At 40.7% G+C, this 14,583-nt stretch overlaps 2 protein-coding genes across 4 annotated transcripts; both read left to right on the top strand.

Moving 5' to 3' along the window:
• The first annotated feature begins 447 nt into the window (after positions 1-447).
• On the top strand, positions 448-6,023 carry LOC138596918 (arfaptin-2-like). Of its 3 annotated transcripts, none has more exons than XM_069668386.1 (9): positions 448-617; positions 779-887; positions 1,673-1,781; positions 2,856-2,942; positions 3,081-3,184; positions 3,313-3,534; positions 3,620-3,777; positions 3,870-4,044; positions 4,529-6,023. In XM_069668386.1, exons 2-9 carry the CDS (start codon positions 789-791, stop codon positions 4,682-4,684), a joined length of 1,110 nt encoding a protein of 369 aa, XP_069524487.1. In that variant the 5' UTR covers positions 448-617; positions 779-788; the 3' UTR covers positions 4,685-6,023. The 3 variants fall into 3 exon arrangements, with proteins under 3 accessions (XP_069524487.1, XP_069524490.1, XP_069524488.1); XM_069668387.1 differs by having other exon boundaries at positions 617-700; XM_069668389.1 differs by lacking the exon at positions 2,856-2,942.
• A 1,536-nt stretch (positions 6,024-7,559) lies between these two features.
• LOC138597119 (FH2 domain-containing protein 1-like) lies at positions 7,560-14,220 on the top strand. Its single transcript, XM_069668665.1, has 12 exons — positions 7,560-7,642; positions 8,185-8,716; positions 9,585-9,646; positions 10,218-10,320; positions 10,448-10,533; positions 10,620-10,720; positions 10,890-10,960; positions 11,051-11,158; positions 11,244-11,314; positions 11,409-11,526; positions 11,617-11,781; positions 11,860-14,220. Exons 2-12 carry the CDS (start codon positions 8,348-8,350, stop codon positions 13,105-13,107), a joined length of 2,502 nt encoding a protein of 833 aa, XP_069524766.1. The 5' UTR covers positions 7,560-7,642; positions 8,185-8,347; the 3' UTR covers positions 13,108-14,220.
• The last annotated feature ends 363 nt before the right edge of the window (positions 14,221-14,583 follow it).

The following is a 14,583-nucleotide window of genomic DNA, read 5'->3' on the forward strand; positions in this document are numbered from 1 at the left end:
AACATTTGAGGGCCCAGTGCCTGATGGAGTGTAAATGTATATGTGATACTAAATGTCATGTTGTATTTTCGCTGGTCAGTTGGCTGTTAGTGACATCTTCAGGAGCAGGACAGCACTGCAATGTAGGGATAAAGCTACGTCAGCACTGCACGACGTGGAAGATGGAGCGGGGGAGGAGGTTTGACGGTGATGCTACGTTCAAGGTAGTATCCTTCAAAATAAGAGCATCCATTCACAGTACACGCTTCCAGCCTTACGTTTGTAAAGTAGCACACATTACACAGTACATATAAACAGTTTGACTCAACGTGCTTTGCTTTTAAAGCCAAATCACGGTATTTACAGTAGAGTGAAAATATCACAAACTTTTATTTCGAAGTGATACTTACCAAAGCTGCTAGCTTGCTTGGATGCAGGGATTTTCTGGACCTTACATGGAAGCAGCTTGATAACGTGAGCGTTGCGAGGAAAATAATCATGGTTGTAGCATTGAATGTAAACTGAGGACAACGGTGGTTTCCCATTGAAGTTGTTTTTCATTTTAAGTCGACTGTCGGTGCAAATAACGCTTGGTTCTCCCTCGGACGACTGGACTTGGCTCCAATATTGCTACAGTGGTGAGGAAGCTAGCTGTCAAGTAGTAGCCCACTAGCCAGCCACATCAGCACCGCTGATATTAGCCAGCCACTTTAGCATCAGTGTAAGCAGGCTGTTAATTTGGGACAATGTGCTTATAATTTTCTCAGACTACAAACATGAACCCATCTTTGTCTTGCAGAGATTTCATTATGGCAGACAGTATCATGAGTAAGGCTGCTACCATGGAGATCCCCATTAACAGCAATGGAGACACAGGGACTCTGGCAGAGGATGACAGCCTGGAGCAGGTCTGTTAGTCACATTTCTATCACATCACTGAAAATTTGCTTTTATTTAATCTGCATTGACATTTTTTTGTTCAGTTGGGGTTCTCTGTCCCTTTTCCCCATGACTGAGTCTAGGACTAAGGCTGCTGTTAGGCCAACTGTTACCTAACCATGCACAGGCCTGCAGCTATGTACAGTAGCTGCATATAGTGTGTAAAGAGCATGGAGAGGGAGGGATTCTGACTTTAATTGGAATAGGATGCTTCTTTGATGTGAGCTTTTGCATGACAAACAGTGAATGAAATTCTTAACTGTATTGCATCATTTTATGTCTCATTCTCAAACAGCCTGACATGGTTGAGAAAGCTGCAATATCAGTGAATAATATATCTTGTAATGTTACTGAGGGTCATACTAGTGGATAATATAAAAGTACATAAGCAATGTCTTGGTTTGGTCCCTGTGTGCGGGTTGATTTTAATCAGCCATTTGGATCAGTCAATTCTGGTAATATAATATGACAAAACACTAATTTTTCTTTCTTTAAACAAATCAAATCCTTGTTTTGACAATCCTTGATGACGTTTTTGTTTTGGAATAAAGCTAATTGTTAGCTATTCATCATAAAACGTGCATCTTTCTGGGTTCCAAAGCTGTGTTAATCTTTTAATAACATTATCAAATGTGCTCAGTGTTTCTTTTTTTTCCCGTACTTTTCAGTGCATTTACTTGTGATATAAGATACGATAATATTTCTTGCCTTCTAAACTTTATTGATTACAATTATTGTGTTTTTAATCTATCAGGATTTGCAGCAGGTGATGGTGTCTGGACCCAACCTGAATGAAACCAGCATCGTTTCAGGGGGTTATGGAGGACCTGCAGGGGGCATCATTCCTACCAGCAGCATCAAAGGTACTGCTAAAAGACACGAGTGCCACCCTGTACAGATGTTATTTTTGTTGTTTATTTTTCACAGTGCATATGAAGTATGAAGTATACATTTATACATTTAAAGGTGTATTAAGTTAGAGTTGCTGTAAGATAACTTTAAATCAGGCTTATTACTTGAGTTAATTAATTGTAGATCGATTCAAATGACCCCACAAATCCTGTGCCAGGTGCTGACATCTCCGGCTTTACAAAGCTCACTCTTCTTTCTCTGCTCTTTTTTTTCCTCTACACACACACCTGCATTCTCTCTGTTCTCAGTTGTAAGCTGCCATGCCCTGAGCCATAGATCTGTCAATGTTATTGCTTCCCTTAATTCACTGAAAGAGGTCGATACTTAATGCCCTTTTAAGAAACCAAACCAAGAGCTTTTCCTCCTTGTATTTTGATGTGTCGGTAGAGAGCAGCTGACCTTTAGGCTCCTGGTTCACATTACAAACATCCATATCCCATAGGGCCTGCAATTCGCTTCAACCCTGAGTATCTGGACAGAAGACGAGCCCCTGCACCTGGACCAGGTGGCTGTGCAGTCTGAAAACTTTGTTTTCTCAGTTAACCTTTCTATGTTGGTCTGTTTTGGCCCCTTGTAAGAGGTTTTGGTCTTGCTTGATAAATGGAAATGTATGCCAGCCTTGCTTGTAACCTCTTCAACTCACAGCTTCAGCAACAAGAAATGTTTTACAGCTTTTTAAAGTAGGGATGCACTAACCGGATATAACAGGGCTGTCACTTGAAATGTTGTTGTCTATAAGAATGTCGTCTTCATACTGTAAAATGCACTTTGGATGAATGTTTTGTCATTGCTTGGTACTTTCATCCCACGAAGTCCATTTTCATCTTTTTTATTGTGCATGAGAAACCTGCATGGTGGATTATTTCAAAACCCCTTGAAATCTTCAACACAGAGCCTAACACTTTTCCATCAGTCTCCATTCTCTTCTGTTTGCTGCATATGTTCATGTAAAGTTTATTTTACACATATTTCACTCCATGCCTTTTTCTCATCCTCGCTGTTTATCATCACCATGCTCATTGCAGACATTCGCATGAAATCCAGGGGTGTTAGCTTGCCTCACAGCCAATCTGCAGCCAGTCGACTTGCCCAACAGACAGACCAGCATCCAGGTATCACCAGGCTCATCCTCATGTCCACACTGTCCTCACTCATTGTTATGACCCATGCAATTTCTTTACACCTCTGCATTGTAAACTTTGACCTGATAACATGCATTTAAGTGCACATTGTTCTGTTTTCTCTGACAGGATCATCGAACCATAACTCGAGTAATTCAACTGAGGAAGTTTCCCGTGGTGTGGCAGTGGAGAAGTTGGACAGTGTAAAGAAATGGGGCATAAACACATACAAGGTATTGTTCACTGTGTGTAGATATTTTGTTTTATAAAGCTTCCAAAAGCTAAATGCAATTGAAAAGTCTTATTCCTACTCTTTGCATTTTTGATTTTAGTGTAATCTCTGTTCATATCCACTGTGCAGTGTACAAAGCAGATGTTCTCCGAGAGGTTTGGACGAGGTTCACGAACAGTAGACCTGGAGCTGGAGGCTCAGATTGACTTGTTAAGAGACACCAAGAGCAAGTATGAAACCATCCTGAGACTGGCCACTGCACTCATCAATCATTTTCAAAGCATGGTGCAGACACAACAGGCTCTAGGAGACACCTTTACCGACCTCAGTCAGAAGTCCCCAGAGCTGCAGGTACTGTGTTGCCATAGTGTTGGAAATGGGATAGTTTGACATGGAAATAAAGGCTTCAGTTAAAAATGCATTTGTTTTTCTGCAGGACGAGTTTGGTTACAATGCAGAAACACAAAAGCTGCTGTGTAAGAATGGCGAGGCTCTGCTCGGTGCCATCAGCTTCTTCGTGTCCAGTATCGACACCCTGGTCAACAAAACAATGGAGGATACTCTGATGACAATCAGGCATTATGAAAACGCAAGGTAACAAACCCTCACATCCTGTTAAGAAATATAATCTGGATTACTGTAGGGTGATTGCAGCCTGTAACAGACTCCACTGTGTTTGCCTGCAGACTTGAGTTTGATGCCTATCGTTCAGATATGGAGGAGCTGAGTTTGGGCCCGAGAGATGCAGCTGCTATGGTCCGCATTGACATGGCTCAGCATGACTTCCAGCTCCACCGAGACAAATATGAAAGGCTGCGTAGTGATGTCACCATCAAGCTCAAATTCCTGGAGGAAAACAAGGTTTGTAGATTTTTAATCATTATTTGTAAATAGCTGAGCTTCAAGACCCTAGTGGGCATGGTAACATGTGCAGCTGCCATCAGGGATGCTTGTTGTGGTCAGGGGTAAAAAGGCTTATTATTATCAACAGCAGCAGTAGTTTAAGGTTGATTTGAAATTAAAGGAAGAAGACCGACATAAGCATGTTAAAACTTTTGAAATAGCAATTCATAGAGAAAGTGCCTTGATTATATCATATTAAACCCAGACCTGTGATCTGCATTGTTAAAAATAATACTGTGGCACTTTGGGGAAAAACTAATAAAAAAAAAAGATTAGTCATAGTATGTTAGACTTGATCATGACAAATCTTACACTCTTAGATGAATGTATCTTGCTTGTATGTCGATTCTCTTGAAACTCATGATTAGATAGTAAACGTAATCTTAATAGATGACACCAGGGGGCGACAAATACTTAATTTCTCCTTTTTTCCCCCTCATAGGTGAAGGTGATGCACAAGCAGCTGCTTCTCTTCCACAATGCTATATCAGCTTACTTTGCTGGAAACCAGCAGCAGCTGGAACAAACTCTCATACAATTCAATGTCAAGTTAAAGCCCCCAGGATCAGACAAGCCGTCCTGGCTGGAGGAGCAGTGAAGACGTGCAGGGTTCAGCCGTTTGAGATAAACAGTGACTCGCTGGTCAGTGACGAACTTGACATTGTGTTTAGATGGACAAGATATAAATGCATAAAGGAGTGTAAAGTAGGACCAGTAGCTGCCAGTGACAAAGAAAAACAAACTATCTCTTTGTTTTTCAGTACTTATTACATAGATGGAACAACAGTTTTAGTTGTTTTGAGATATTTTTTGTTAAGTCACACAATTACTTTTTGTTACTTTCTTATTTAGGTAGCGCAATCATTGACATGATATCACTTCTTATTTATGTACAGTATTGTCTTCTGTCTGTAGAACCCCTCGGCAGTTTTGCACATGCATTATGTTGTTTTTTAATTTTGCATAAAGTGTTATCTCTAATGTTTCAGAGTATATTACATGGGAGGAATTCCACAAATCAGATTAGCAAGTTAGCGGGATAATGTCATAAATGTTATGAAATATCCTCAGAAATTATTTTAAGTATGCATGACTGAACCGTATTCTCCAAATGTAGTTTTACAGATTAAAATCAAAGACATCCGGATATAACATAACTTCCAAAGTTATCCCGTTTCTAATATCGCTTTGTGGAATATCTGCCTGAATGACCACTTTACTGTTTACATGCATAGAAGGGAAAACATATAGTGAATATAGGGATTTTTAAACTAAATTACAATCTTAAATTTACAATCCTAAATTTTGGGTACCTTCAGATATGTCCCTATGAATCATGCAGCACAGTCACAAGTGTGTGTCTTGTTACCGCAGAGTTCACACATGGAAACAAGCCTCAAAAGCAGATCAGACACTTACGATGAGCATCAATCCATAGTTTGGATGCATTGGTGATACATACAATCATTTCAACTATCATGAAGAAATCATACATCAAATTGTAACACATAACCTGTGTTTGAATGACTGTGTCTATATGAAGAGTCTCATTCTTGGAGTCTAATTTTCTAAAACTCAAACAGTGAAAGGGAATACTGGATACATGTGATACCATGTGTAACAAGTTTCAGCGTCTCTTCAAGGAGAACATGTATGACTAAATTTTTCATATTTTGTGTTATTTATTCACCAATCTGTTTATAACATAACATTGTTGTGTTATGTCCCTTACATTTAAGTTCCAGTCAGGCATTTGTCTTGTTCTGCGTTTCCAATAAAGTCTGCTGGATGTTTGTTCCACCTGACTGTGCGGTTGACACAGATCTGTTTGATATGGGATGCTCGCACAGATTATGTACAGAAAACTCACAATATATGTAAAATGTATGGCACCAGTAATTATGTACATGAAAATACAATGATATATCTCTAACACGCTTTCCTTGACTTATTATCTCATTTCATAATCTTCAGTGGCACCATGATTTATGTACATGACTATACAGTGAATATGAATAACTAAATCTTGATACATAGAACCACACATGAATGAGGCCAGGATACACATTTCACTATCTTCAAGGATTGAATGTTGGAATACTTCATGTGTTTTTCTGTCTCACTGTAGCCATGTCGATGTGTGTGTAAGAGGATTTGAGGCATGTTGAATAAGCTAAACTAGTTTGGCCTGACGTTATTTTCACAGAGCATGTAACAGAAGCTTAAACAAGCCGGATGTTTTCTTTGTGTACAGTAGGTGTGTGCAGCTGGTAAAACTTACCAACATGCCAACACATCAACATTAAAAATGAATACATGTACTCATAATAAGTCCCTCTTACAGCTCCTACAGCTACCTGAGCTTAATGAATGTTCTCAGATCAAAAGCTGAATATTAGATTAAAACACAATTGATCCTGTACTAACACTTATAATCTGCTGTATTGTTAACCTGTACCTGAGGTTAAAGCGTATCTTAATGTGACAGATATATTTGGAGCTGGCTAAGAGGCAAAGAATAAGAAAAAGTTGTGGTGAACTCTTGTAAAATGTTTGAACTGACTAATTCTGTCATGTTCTTAAAAGAAGTAGACGAAAATAAAATTACATTTGGGGAATGTTGAGGCAAGTAAATTTTAAATTTGGCTGCCGATGCAATAATTACAACATAGTATTTTCAGGAAATACTTGGCTTCTAATGAGGCACTCATTTTTTCCAGATTGTTTTTTTCGAAAATCAAATGTAGGCCTGCTTGGCAAAGTGAGCTTTGGAAAATGTGCAGAAGAGACGGAAAACCTTTCGGTTTTTTTATGGTGTAAAGAGCGGATGAGGAGCGGTGAGTCTTACTGAAACTGGAGTTTCTCTCAGTATTTAAAAGTAGAACCAAATGATTTGCATACAGATGTATTTAGCATAGTTGATCTATCCGTAGGCCTTATCATATTTAGGACAGAGGTGACGTGCTGCTAATCGACTATCAAACTGTTAAAAGGCCACTCTGACCACCAGCTCACCTACAAACAGATGACAGTTGCGTTAACTGCATAAGTTAATGTTTAACTAAAGTTGCCTATTGAATCTGTTAGTTTACCCTTTTTAGCTTCAGAATTTATTTTTTTGAGCAAACAACAATAAAATGAGGCAAACAATGTGCACACAGACTTGTAGGTAGGCTTTTCTTAACGGTAGTATTTACCACTTCACTTGTGGTAGTGGTTAAAGACGGGCCTTTAATCAGTCGATTTTCTCTCCCTATCAGTCAGACAACAGTCACGCTGGAGAAGTCTATAAATCCAGTGGACTGCTCACATAAGTTCAAGACAGCTGGCAAGAAAACAAACTCCAGCCAACAGGTCCAAGTAACTTCCAACAGTCCCTCCTGCTCTGAAGGTGTGGGCTCCGTGGGCAGGAATAATTTACCTGGGCGTGTCGCGAACACGCAGGGAGTTTCAACACTCTCTTCCTGTGCTGCCATGCAGGTAGCTGTTACTCGCTGATTTGGGTGGTGAAGGGAAAACCACGGATTCTGTGGCAGTAACTGAATCAAAAACAAAGGTAGGCCTATGTACTTTTTCTTCCCTTTGTACCTTTTTATAATATAGTCCAGAAGCGAGGATTGTGACTAATGGTGTTTTTAGTATTTTATAGATTAATGTGGATGGGGTTAACTGAGGAAAATGCCAGTCTTTGACGAGCTACAATTAGCCTTTACTTGCGTTAATTTAAACAATCGTTTTTTAAATTCATTTAGGCCTAATGTGTATTTAAAAAAACAATCTAAGTTGAATTTAAAATGCTCACGAGGCTAACTTAAAAAAACAACGTACCTACTTAATTGCCTATCCCTAATTTCAAATTCAGTTTTTTGTGAGTATTGTAATAGAATTGGATTGTAACTTCTGTATTACAGCTCCAAAGTGTAATGTAGGTTATTATAAGTTTTGACAACACAGTACACTAGTGCAGTGATTAATGACAAGGTAGCCTACTGTGGAGAAAGTGAATCCTTTATCCTCTGATAAACTCTTTTGTTTACAGTCATCGTGTAGGACAGGATTGTTTCTAACTCTGTCTCCACCCTGCTCTGTTTCTTTCAGTCCATCATCATAACTCTTTGACCGTCAATCACTATAGCACAGTCCAACAAAAACAGAATCACGTTTATTTCACTGCGAGTTCTTTATTGGATTAAATCCTGCCTGTATGTGTCACTGAGACCATGACATCATCCCAAACCTGCTAAGAGCTCCTTGACAAAAGATGCAACAAGGAGGTCCTCCCGCTCCTCCTCCTCCGCCCCCTCCACCTCCACCTCCTCTGCCACCGCCACCACCACCTCCTCCTGGCCTTCCAGCTCCCCCTGGCCTCCCTCCATCTCTACATGGCCCGGGCCTCTTTGGAAAGGGGGGGCGTCGGAGCTCCAGGATGCGCAATTTTAACTGGGAAACTCTTCCCAAACACAGCGTGATAGGAAAACATAACATCTGGACAGCAGACCAGGCGGATGGCGAATATGAGCTGGACACGGATCACATGGAGGAGCTGTTCAGCCGTAAGCAGGAACAGCAAATCAAGGCCCTGAACCGGCAGAGTCTACGAGGCCAGCCCATTGCCTCAGGAGGGGAGATGGTGAGTACAAGCAGCCAGAGGATACAGGTGTCCTGGTTTGTTCCTGTATCAGAGTTGCAATTCAACCTCAAGGGTTTGAAGCAACAGATCGAAATGTTTGGTATTTTTTGTTGTGTAATGCTGAGACACAGACTTGGATTGATTTTATTTTCCAGGCATGCAGCTGAAATTCTTGCAATCTTTCCCTTGGTTAAAACCTAGAAACACTATTCTCTATCGGATTTATATCATCTATTGGGCTCAGTCAATCATGAATCACATGGTTTTTAAAGAAAACACGACCAGTCACGACCAGAAACATCCCTTTTTTAACTCTTCCCTTGTAGTAGCACAGTACATGTAATGTAATGTCTGTCTTAGCAACTTTGTGTTTTGATCAGAGCCTTTCAATACAAGGGTGGAGTCTGTATTCCTCAGCTCTGTTTGCTGAAGGCAGGTATAATTGTGTTTTCAAACAGCTCTATTTTATATAGCAGCTTACTGTACCTACTTGTGATCTGTATTCAGGTTATTGTATAAAGAAACATACATTTAAAGGCAGGTCTAACCAGGAACAAAGATGTTCTATTTGTAACTGTCACTGTCATTTATTTTGTACATCAGTGGTTGTTTGTGTAACAACAACAAAAGTGGGTTAAATGTGTTACAAAAGCTTTCCTTTGACCTCTGTCCCTTTTCCAAAAAGAGACTAATACCACCAATGCAGGATCAGGTATCTTTCCCTGATTGTTCAATACAATCAACTCAAAGAATTCTCAACCTTTGTTCTGTTTGGAAAGCTGTAATACAAAAGACACGCCAATAGTGAAATTATCTTAACAACTGACAAGCTGATTATATCCAGGTTTGTGTCTGTGTCCACTCCCAGGTTTCCGTCCTTAGCTCCAAGAGGAGCATGAACATTGGAATTTTCCTGAAGCAATTCAAGAGGTGAGTCAGTATTCCTAAGGTGTGATTGTTTTTGCACAATAATCCGCTCGTGTTCCTGTGTAAAACGAGGCAGGATGAGGCAGACTGCTTAGTGTGAAACATGGCCGCTTCATGCTCACGAACCCTTGAAAGCCAGCATGTCTCAGCATGTCTGATCTACACTGTTCTACAGCTCCAACAGGTTACCTCACTGTGGCAACCAGCAGCATATTTGTTTTGAGCTATTGTAAATGTATTTCCTAAGGCTGTGTGGCGTATGTGACAGATCCAACAGGAAATGATACACAGCAGCTGTTAAAGATGGCCTCCAACTTACAGATATGTTAACAAGTTTCATGTCAAAGATATTCCATCATTCTTATGAGCAATTATTTCTGACTATTGACATCACAAATGTTGCCGTTTCGCAACCCTGTGTGAGCAGGCAGAGGCTTGTATGCGTCACCAGCTAGTTTTTACAAACATGCAGAAGTGTGGAATAACATAGACACATCCCAACCCTGAACAAAAACACCCAGATAATTGTTGACCGAAGATCTGAAACATCCATGTCTCTCCACCTTCTCTACAGGCCTGTGCAAGACATGATTGAAGACATTAAATCAGGACGCGGTCTCAGCTTTGGTTCTGGAAAACTGAGGGAACTCTGCAAGTTGATGCCAGATGACGGGGAGGTACAGCTGCTTATTTTCTTAATGTGACTTCTGTGTTCTATAAACCTTTAAATCTCATTGCTTTTAATTTTTTCCTCCAAGCATCTGTAAGTTTAATGTTCTTATTTGTCTCTTTCATTGAATGCAGGTGAAGCAGCTGGTCGCTTTTAAGGGCAACTCCTCCGCTCTCCCTGAAGCGGATCTGTTCATGCTGAACCTGGTCAAGATTGCCAGGTGAGCTACCTGAATGTAATTCCATGTAGTTTAAATGTTAAATGTCAGTGGTAGTTTACTAATGATGGAAATGTTGTGTGTGTTAGTTATAAAGAGCGTCTCAGCAGCTTGGTGCTCAAAGAGGAATTTTTCCCCCTCATGGATGAAATGAAAGAATTCATTGGCACTCTGACGGCTGCTGGAACAGGTACTGTTTGTTTTCCTGGAAATGATTTATTACAGATTTTTATCAAAAGAAGGGTTAAAGAGAATGAGACCACGTGTCTCACTGAGAATACCTATCTTAATAAAGGCTAAATGAAATGAATAAAAAAGATCCATTCAAACACAGAAGTCATCGTGTTTTTCTCTTTTAGAGCTGTTGGAGTCTGATCATCTACATTCTGTCATTCGCCTGGTGCTGAAGACTGGAAACTACATGAATGCTGTGAGTGCACATTACAGTGTTTAATAGTCTTGGATGACTCTCCTTGGTGTTTGCTGATGTCTGAATCTTATTGTATTTCTTTGGTCACAGGGCGGCTATGCAGGGAGTGCTATTGGCTTCCGAATGGCTTCTCTGTTGAAGTTAGCCGACACCAAGGCAAACAAACCTGGAATGAATCTTATGCATTATGTCGTCATGGCAAGTACCTTTTTTTCTTTGAGCTGATTTGAGTGTTTTTTGTATCTTAAGATATTTTTTATTAAAACTCCAATTTTCACCACAGCAAGCTCAGAAGGCAGATTTGGCCCTGCTTAAGTTTCCAGAACAACTCCAACACATTGAAGCTGCAGCACGGTAAACCATCTCACTTTCAAGGCACTCTGCATATTTAACCCTCTTTTTATTTGCAGTACCATCAGAATTTACACCTGCTTTTGTTTGTTTTTAGATTAAATAAAGGTGAAATTGAAGCCGAGTTTGAAAAACAGCTAAAGAAAGTAAAAAAGGCCACAGCAGACACATTGAAGCAGGAAGACTTAAAGGCCCAGATGGAGGATTTTCTAAAGGTGAGTTAGCTTGTTGTTGTTGTGTCAGTCTGGTTTGAGTGAATTTTGATGGTGAATATGTTCTAATGTTTTGACTTGGGTTCCATTTAGGAGGCTGAAGTCTTCTTGGCAGAAATAGAGAGTGATCTTCAGGAACTGCAGTCAGTGAGTGACTCTGTGGCAGAGTACTTCTGTGAAGACCCAAACAAGTTCAAACTGGAGGATTGCTGCTCCGTTTTCAACTCCTTTTGTGAGAAATTTATGCGAGCCATGCAGGTAAGCTTTGCACTGGCATGTTCTCATTAGGTGAGGTTAAAAAACTCGTTTCTAATCCATTAATTGTGTAATTCGCAGGAAAACAAGGCGCGAGAGTTGGCAGAGGTGCAGCGCAGGCACAGAGACAGACTGCAGTGTGCTGCCAAGCGCAGGTCCACAGCTACCTGCTCCAGCAGAGACAAGGAGATGGATGGAGTAGCATTAGAATCCATGCTGCAGACCCTCTTAACGAAACGCGTCTCTCGGAGGAGAACGGGAAGGCCTTCATCCACTCATGGAAGCCCCTCGAGAGGCAGCCCCAACAACGGGAGCCTATCAGAAATCACCTCTCAGGCCAACCTCCCCACTGAAAACCAGAAGAGAGGGGGGCTTCTAAGAGTTATGGAGATGGGCAAGAAAGAGTGGAACTCAGCTGTTGAACTCACAGAGACCTCTTCACAAAAGGAAGCTCAGTCTAATAACAAGGAGGACGAGGAAAAAAGTGTCATTCCTCATGAAGAGGAGATGGAAACATCCAGAAACGAGGAATCTAAAGGTTTTTCACACCCTGCTAGCAGGACCACCAGCGTTTCCTCCTCAGCCAGAACTTTCTCAGCCACCACTGATGATGATGATGAGGATCTACAGGACAATAATAAGGAGGAGGCTGAAAAGTTACGTGAAGCATCTAGAAAAGTTTTGCGCTATCAGAAGAGCCGTGGCAGTGTCCCAACTCTGGAAAGTCAGAAGTCTCCTGGTGCAAGTACCAAGCTGCCTCGTCAGCGTACCTTCGATGAGGATACAGAGAGGTATCCTGGAGACCCAACCAACGAGGACTTAGTTCGTTTTTTACTCAATCCTCAATCATCCTCAAAACGTAACCTCGGCCGCCGCCACACTCTTCCTTCCAAAGTCCCTAAAACTGAGGAGAAGGGAGAAAATCTGTTGTCTCCTGTCAGAACTCCTGATTCTGCGAAAAAAGAGGAAGAGACGCCGGCAGCAGAGGGTGATGCACACGACCCCTCAAAACAAGTTTTTAACTTTACTGACTTACCTCATGACGAAAAATCTGCTGATGAAGACCAGAGTCCTCCATCAGCAGCAAAGAAAAGCATTTTGAATGTTTCTGCAGATGAAGGGCATGGGGAGAAATGCCAAGAGGGAAAATCAGTGGAGCCCAAAGACAGCCACGTGCACAAGAATAGTGACAATATTCCCCCCAGGACGTCTTGGATTAAGACTGACACCTCTGGACTTTTTTTTAGCTTTTTAAAACGCCTTGGAGACATTAGCAAAACGCCAAACAGCAAGGAAACTACAGATAAAGCAGCTGATTCTGCTGTTTAGGCTTTGAGAGATATGCATTTAATGTAACTTTAGTTTCCCTTGTAATTAACTCAATGATGTGCTAATATATTTAATGTTACGTTTGTAAATTGATCGTACAGATGGAGTGAGAGTTCGAGGAAAGTGTTTGGAGGAGGTTTTTAAAGTGGAAAGGGCTTTTTGTATGTTGAACCACTAGATGGCAGAATGTAACGGTACCATGGGAAACTGTTGCTCTGAAAATAAGGGTGTTGTTGATTTCCAGACGATCTGTACACTGTGTGATGAACAAAGGAAGGATGGGGAGGCTCACTGTAAAACGATATCTCCTAACGTTAATTAATTAATAATTAATACTTGATATTGGCGCCGTCCTCATCAGTTTGATTAATGGGTTCATTCTTACAGTGTGTGTTCCTGTGTCTGGATTGAAATATAGAACCTTGCAGAAGGTATTGAGAAAGTCAGTGAATGTTGAACGTGAGCGTAAGAGAGCAAAGAGAAAGCAAAGTGAATGTAAAGTTGGTTTGATTGTTATTTTTGATACTTTGATAAATGACTACTTGTCCTGCATACGCTTGAATATTATTATTATTATTCTGGCTTTGTTTCTTATCTCTTTTGTTTTCCTCTGTTGTCGTCACACAATCACATAGAAAATGCAGTAAGTTGGGCATGCTTTCGATGCTCAATCCAGCCATTGTTTTGAGCTTAAATGGGTCAGTGTTACAAAGGCAGCCTTGCATGTGCACAGAGCTGTGCCATGGACTCTCAGTGGCAAAGTGCAGGGAATTAACCAGTGAAGAGATTACCATTAAACACCTGGTGGCTTATTTGATGGAAAGAACAAGCCTCCCTAAACGTACACCTGCACGCAGCTTGTGGCCAAACAGGAAGCAACCCCAACTATTCGTCCAGCTCCACCAGGGTCACTGAGGCCACCGCTTGTGCCAGTAGTACGAGTTCAACATGTAAGCTGACCTTCTGGCATCTCTCAGCAGTTAGGTAGAGTTATAATGATTATATGTTTATGTCTGACTGAAGTTTAACAGTGAGGAAATGAAAATGTTTTGTTCTCTTTAACTTCATGGATCTGACACTTTATATATTTCTTAAGACTGACATGGATAGCCATTAAATTACATTAAAATCAATAGAATTGTGCCTGTTTCATGCCCTATCAAACTGTTCACTGTAACAGCATATTTAATGAAACACTGAAGTATACAGGTGTCTCTACTCTCCACCTAAGAGTGTACACTCTTGTAATCTACATTTTAGATTATAGAATAAGAAGTTAAACATATTTAGACGGCTCTGATGAAGCCTGTAATGTGTGGACATACATGAAAGTAACTTTTTAGTATTCCAAATGACATAACTGTATAACACTGCAGTTCAGATTAAGATAAAGGGTATATAGACTGTAGAAGAGTAGGTCTTATCTGGGGCTGCACGGTGGTTAGCGCTGTCGCCTCACAGCCAGAAGGTTCCTAG

This window comes from Semicossyphus pulcher, unplaced genomic scaffold (assembly GCF_022749685.1).
Source record: "Semicossyphus pulcher isolate SPU_LCO1_2020_fin unplaced genomic scaffold, fSemPul1.0.p SCAF_19, whole genome shotgun sequence".
Classification (NCBI taxonomy): Eukaryota; Metazoa; Chordata; class Actinopteri; order Labriformes; family Labridae; genus Semicossyphus; species Semicossyphus pulcher.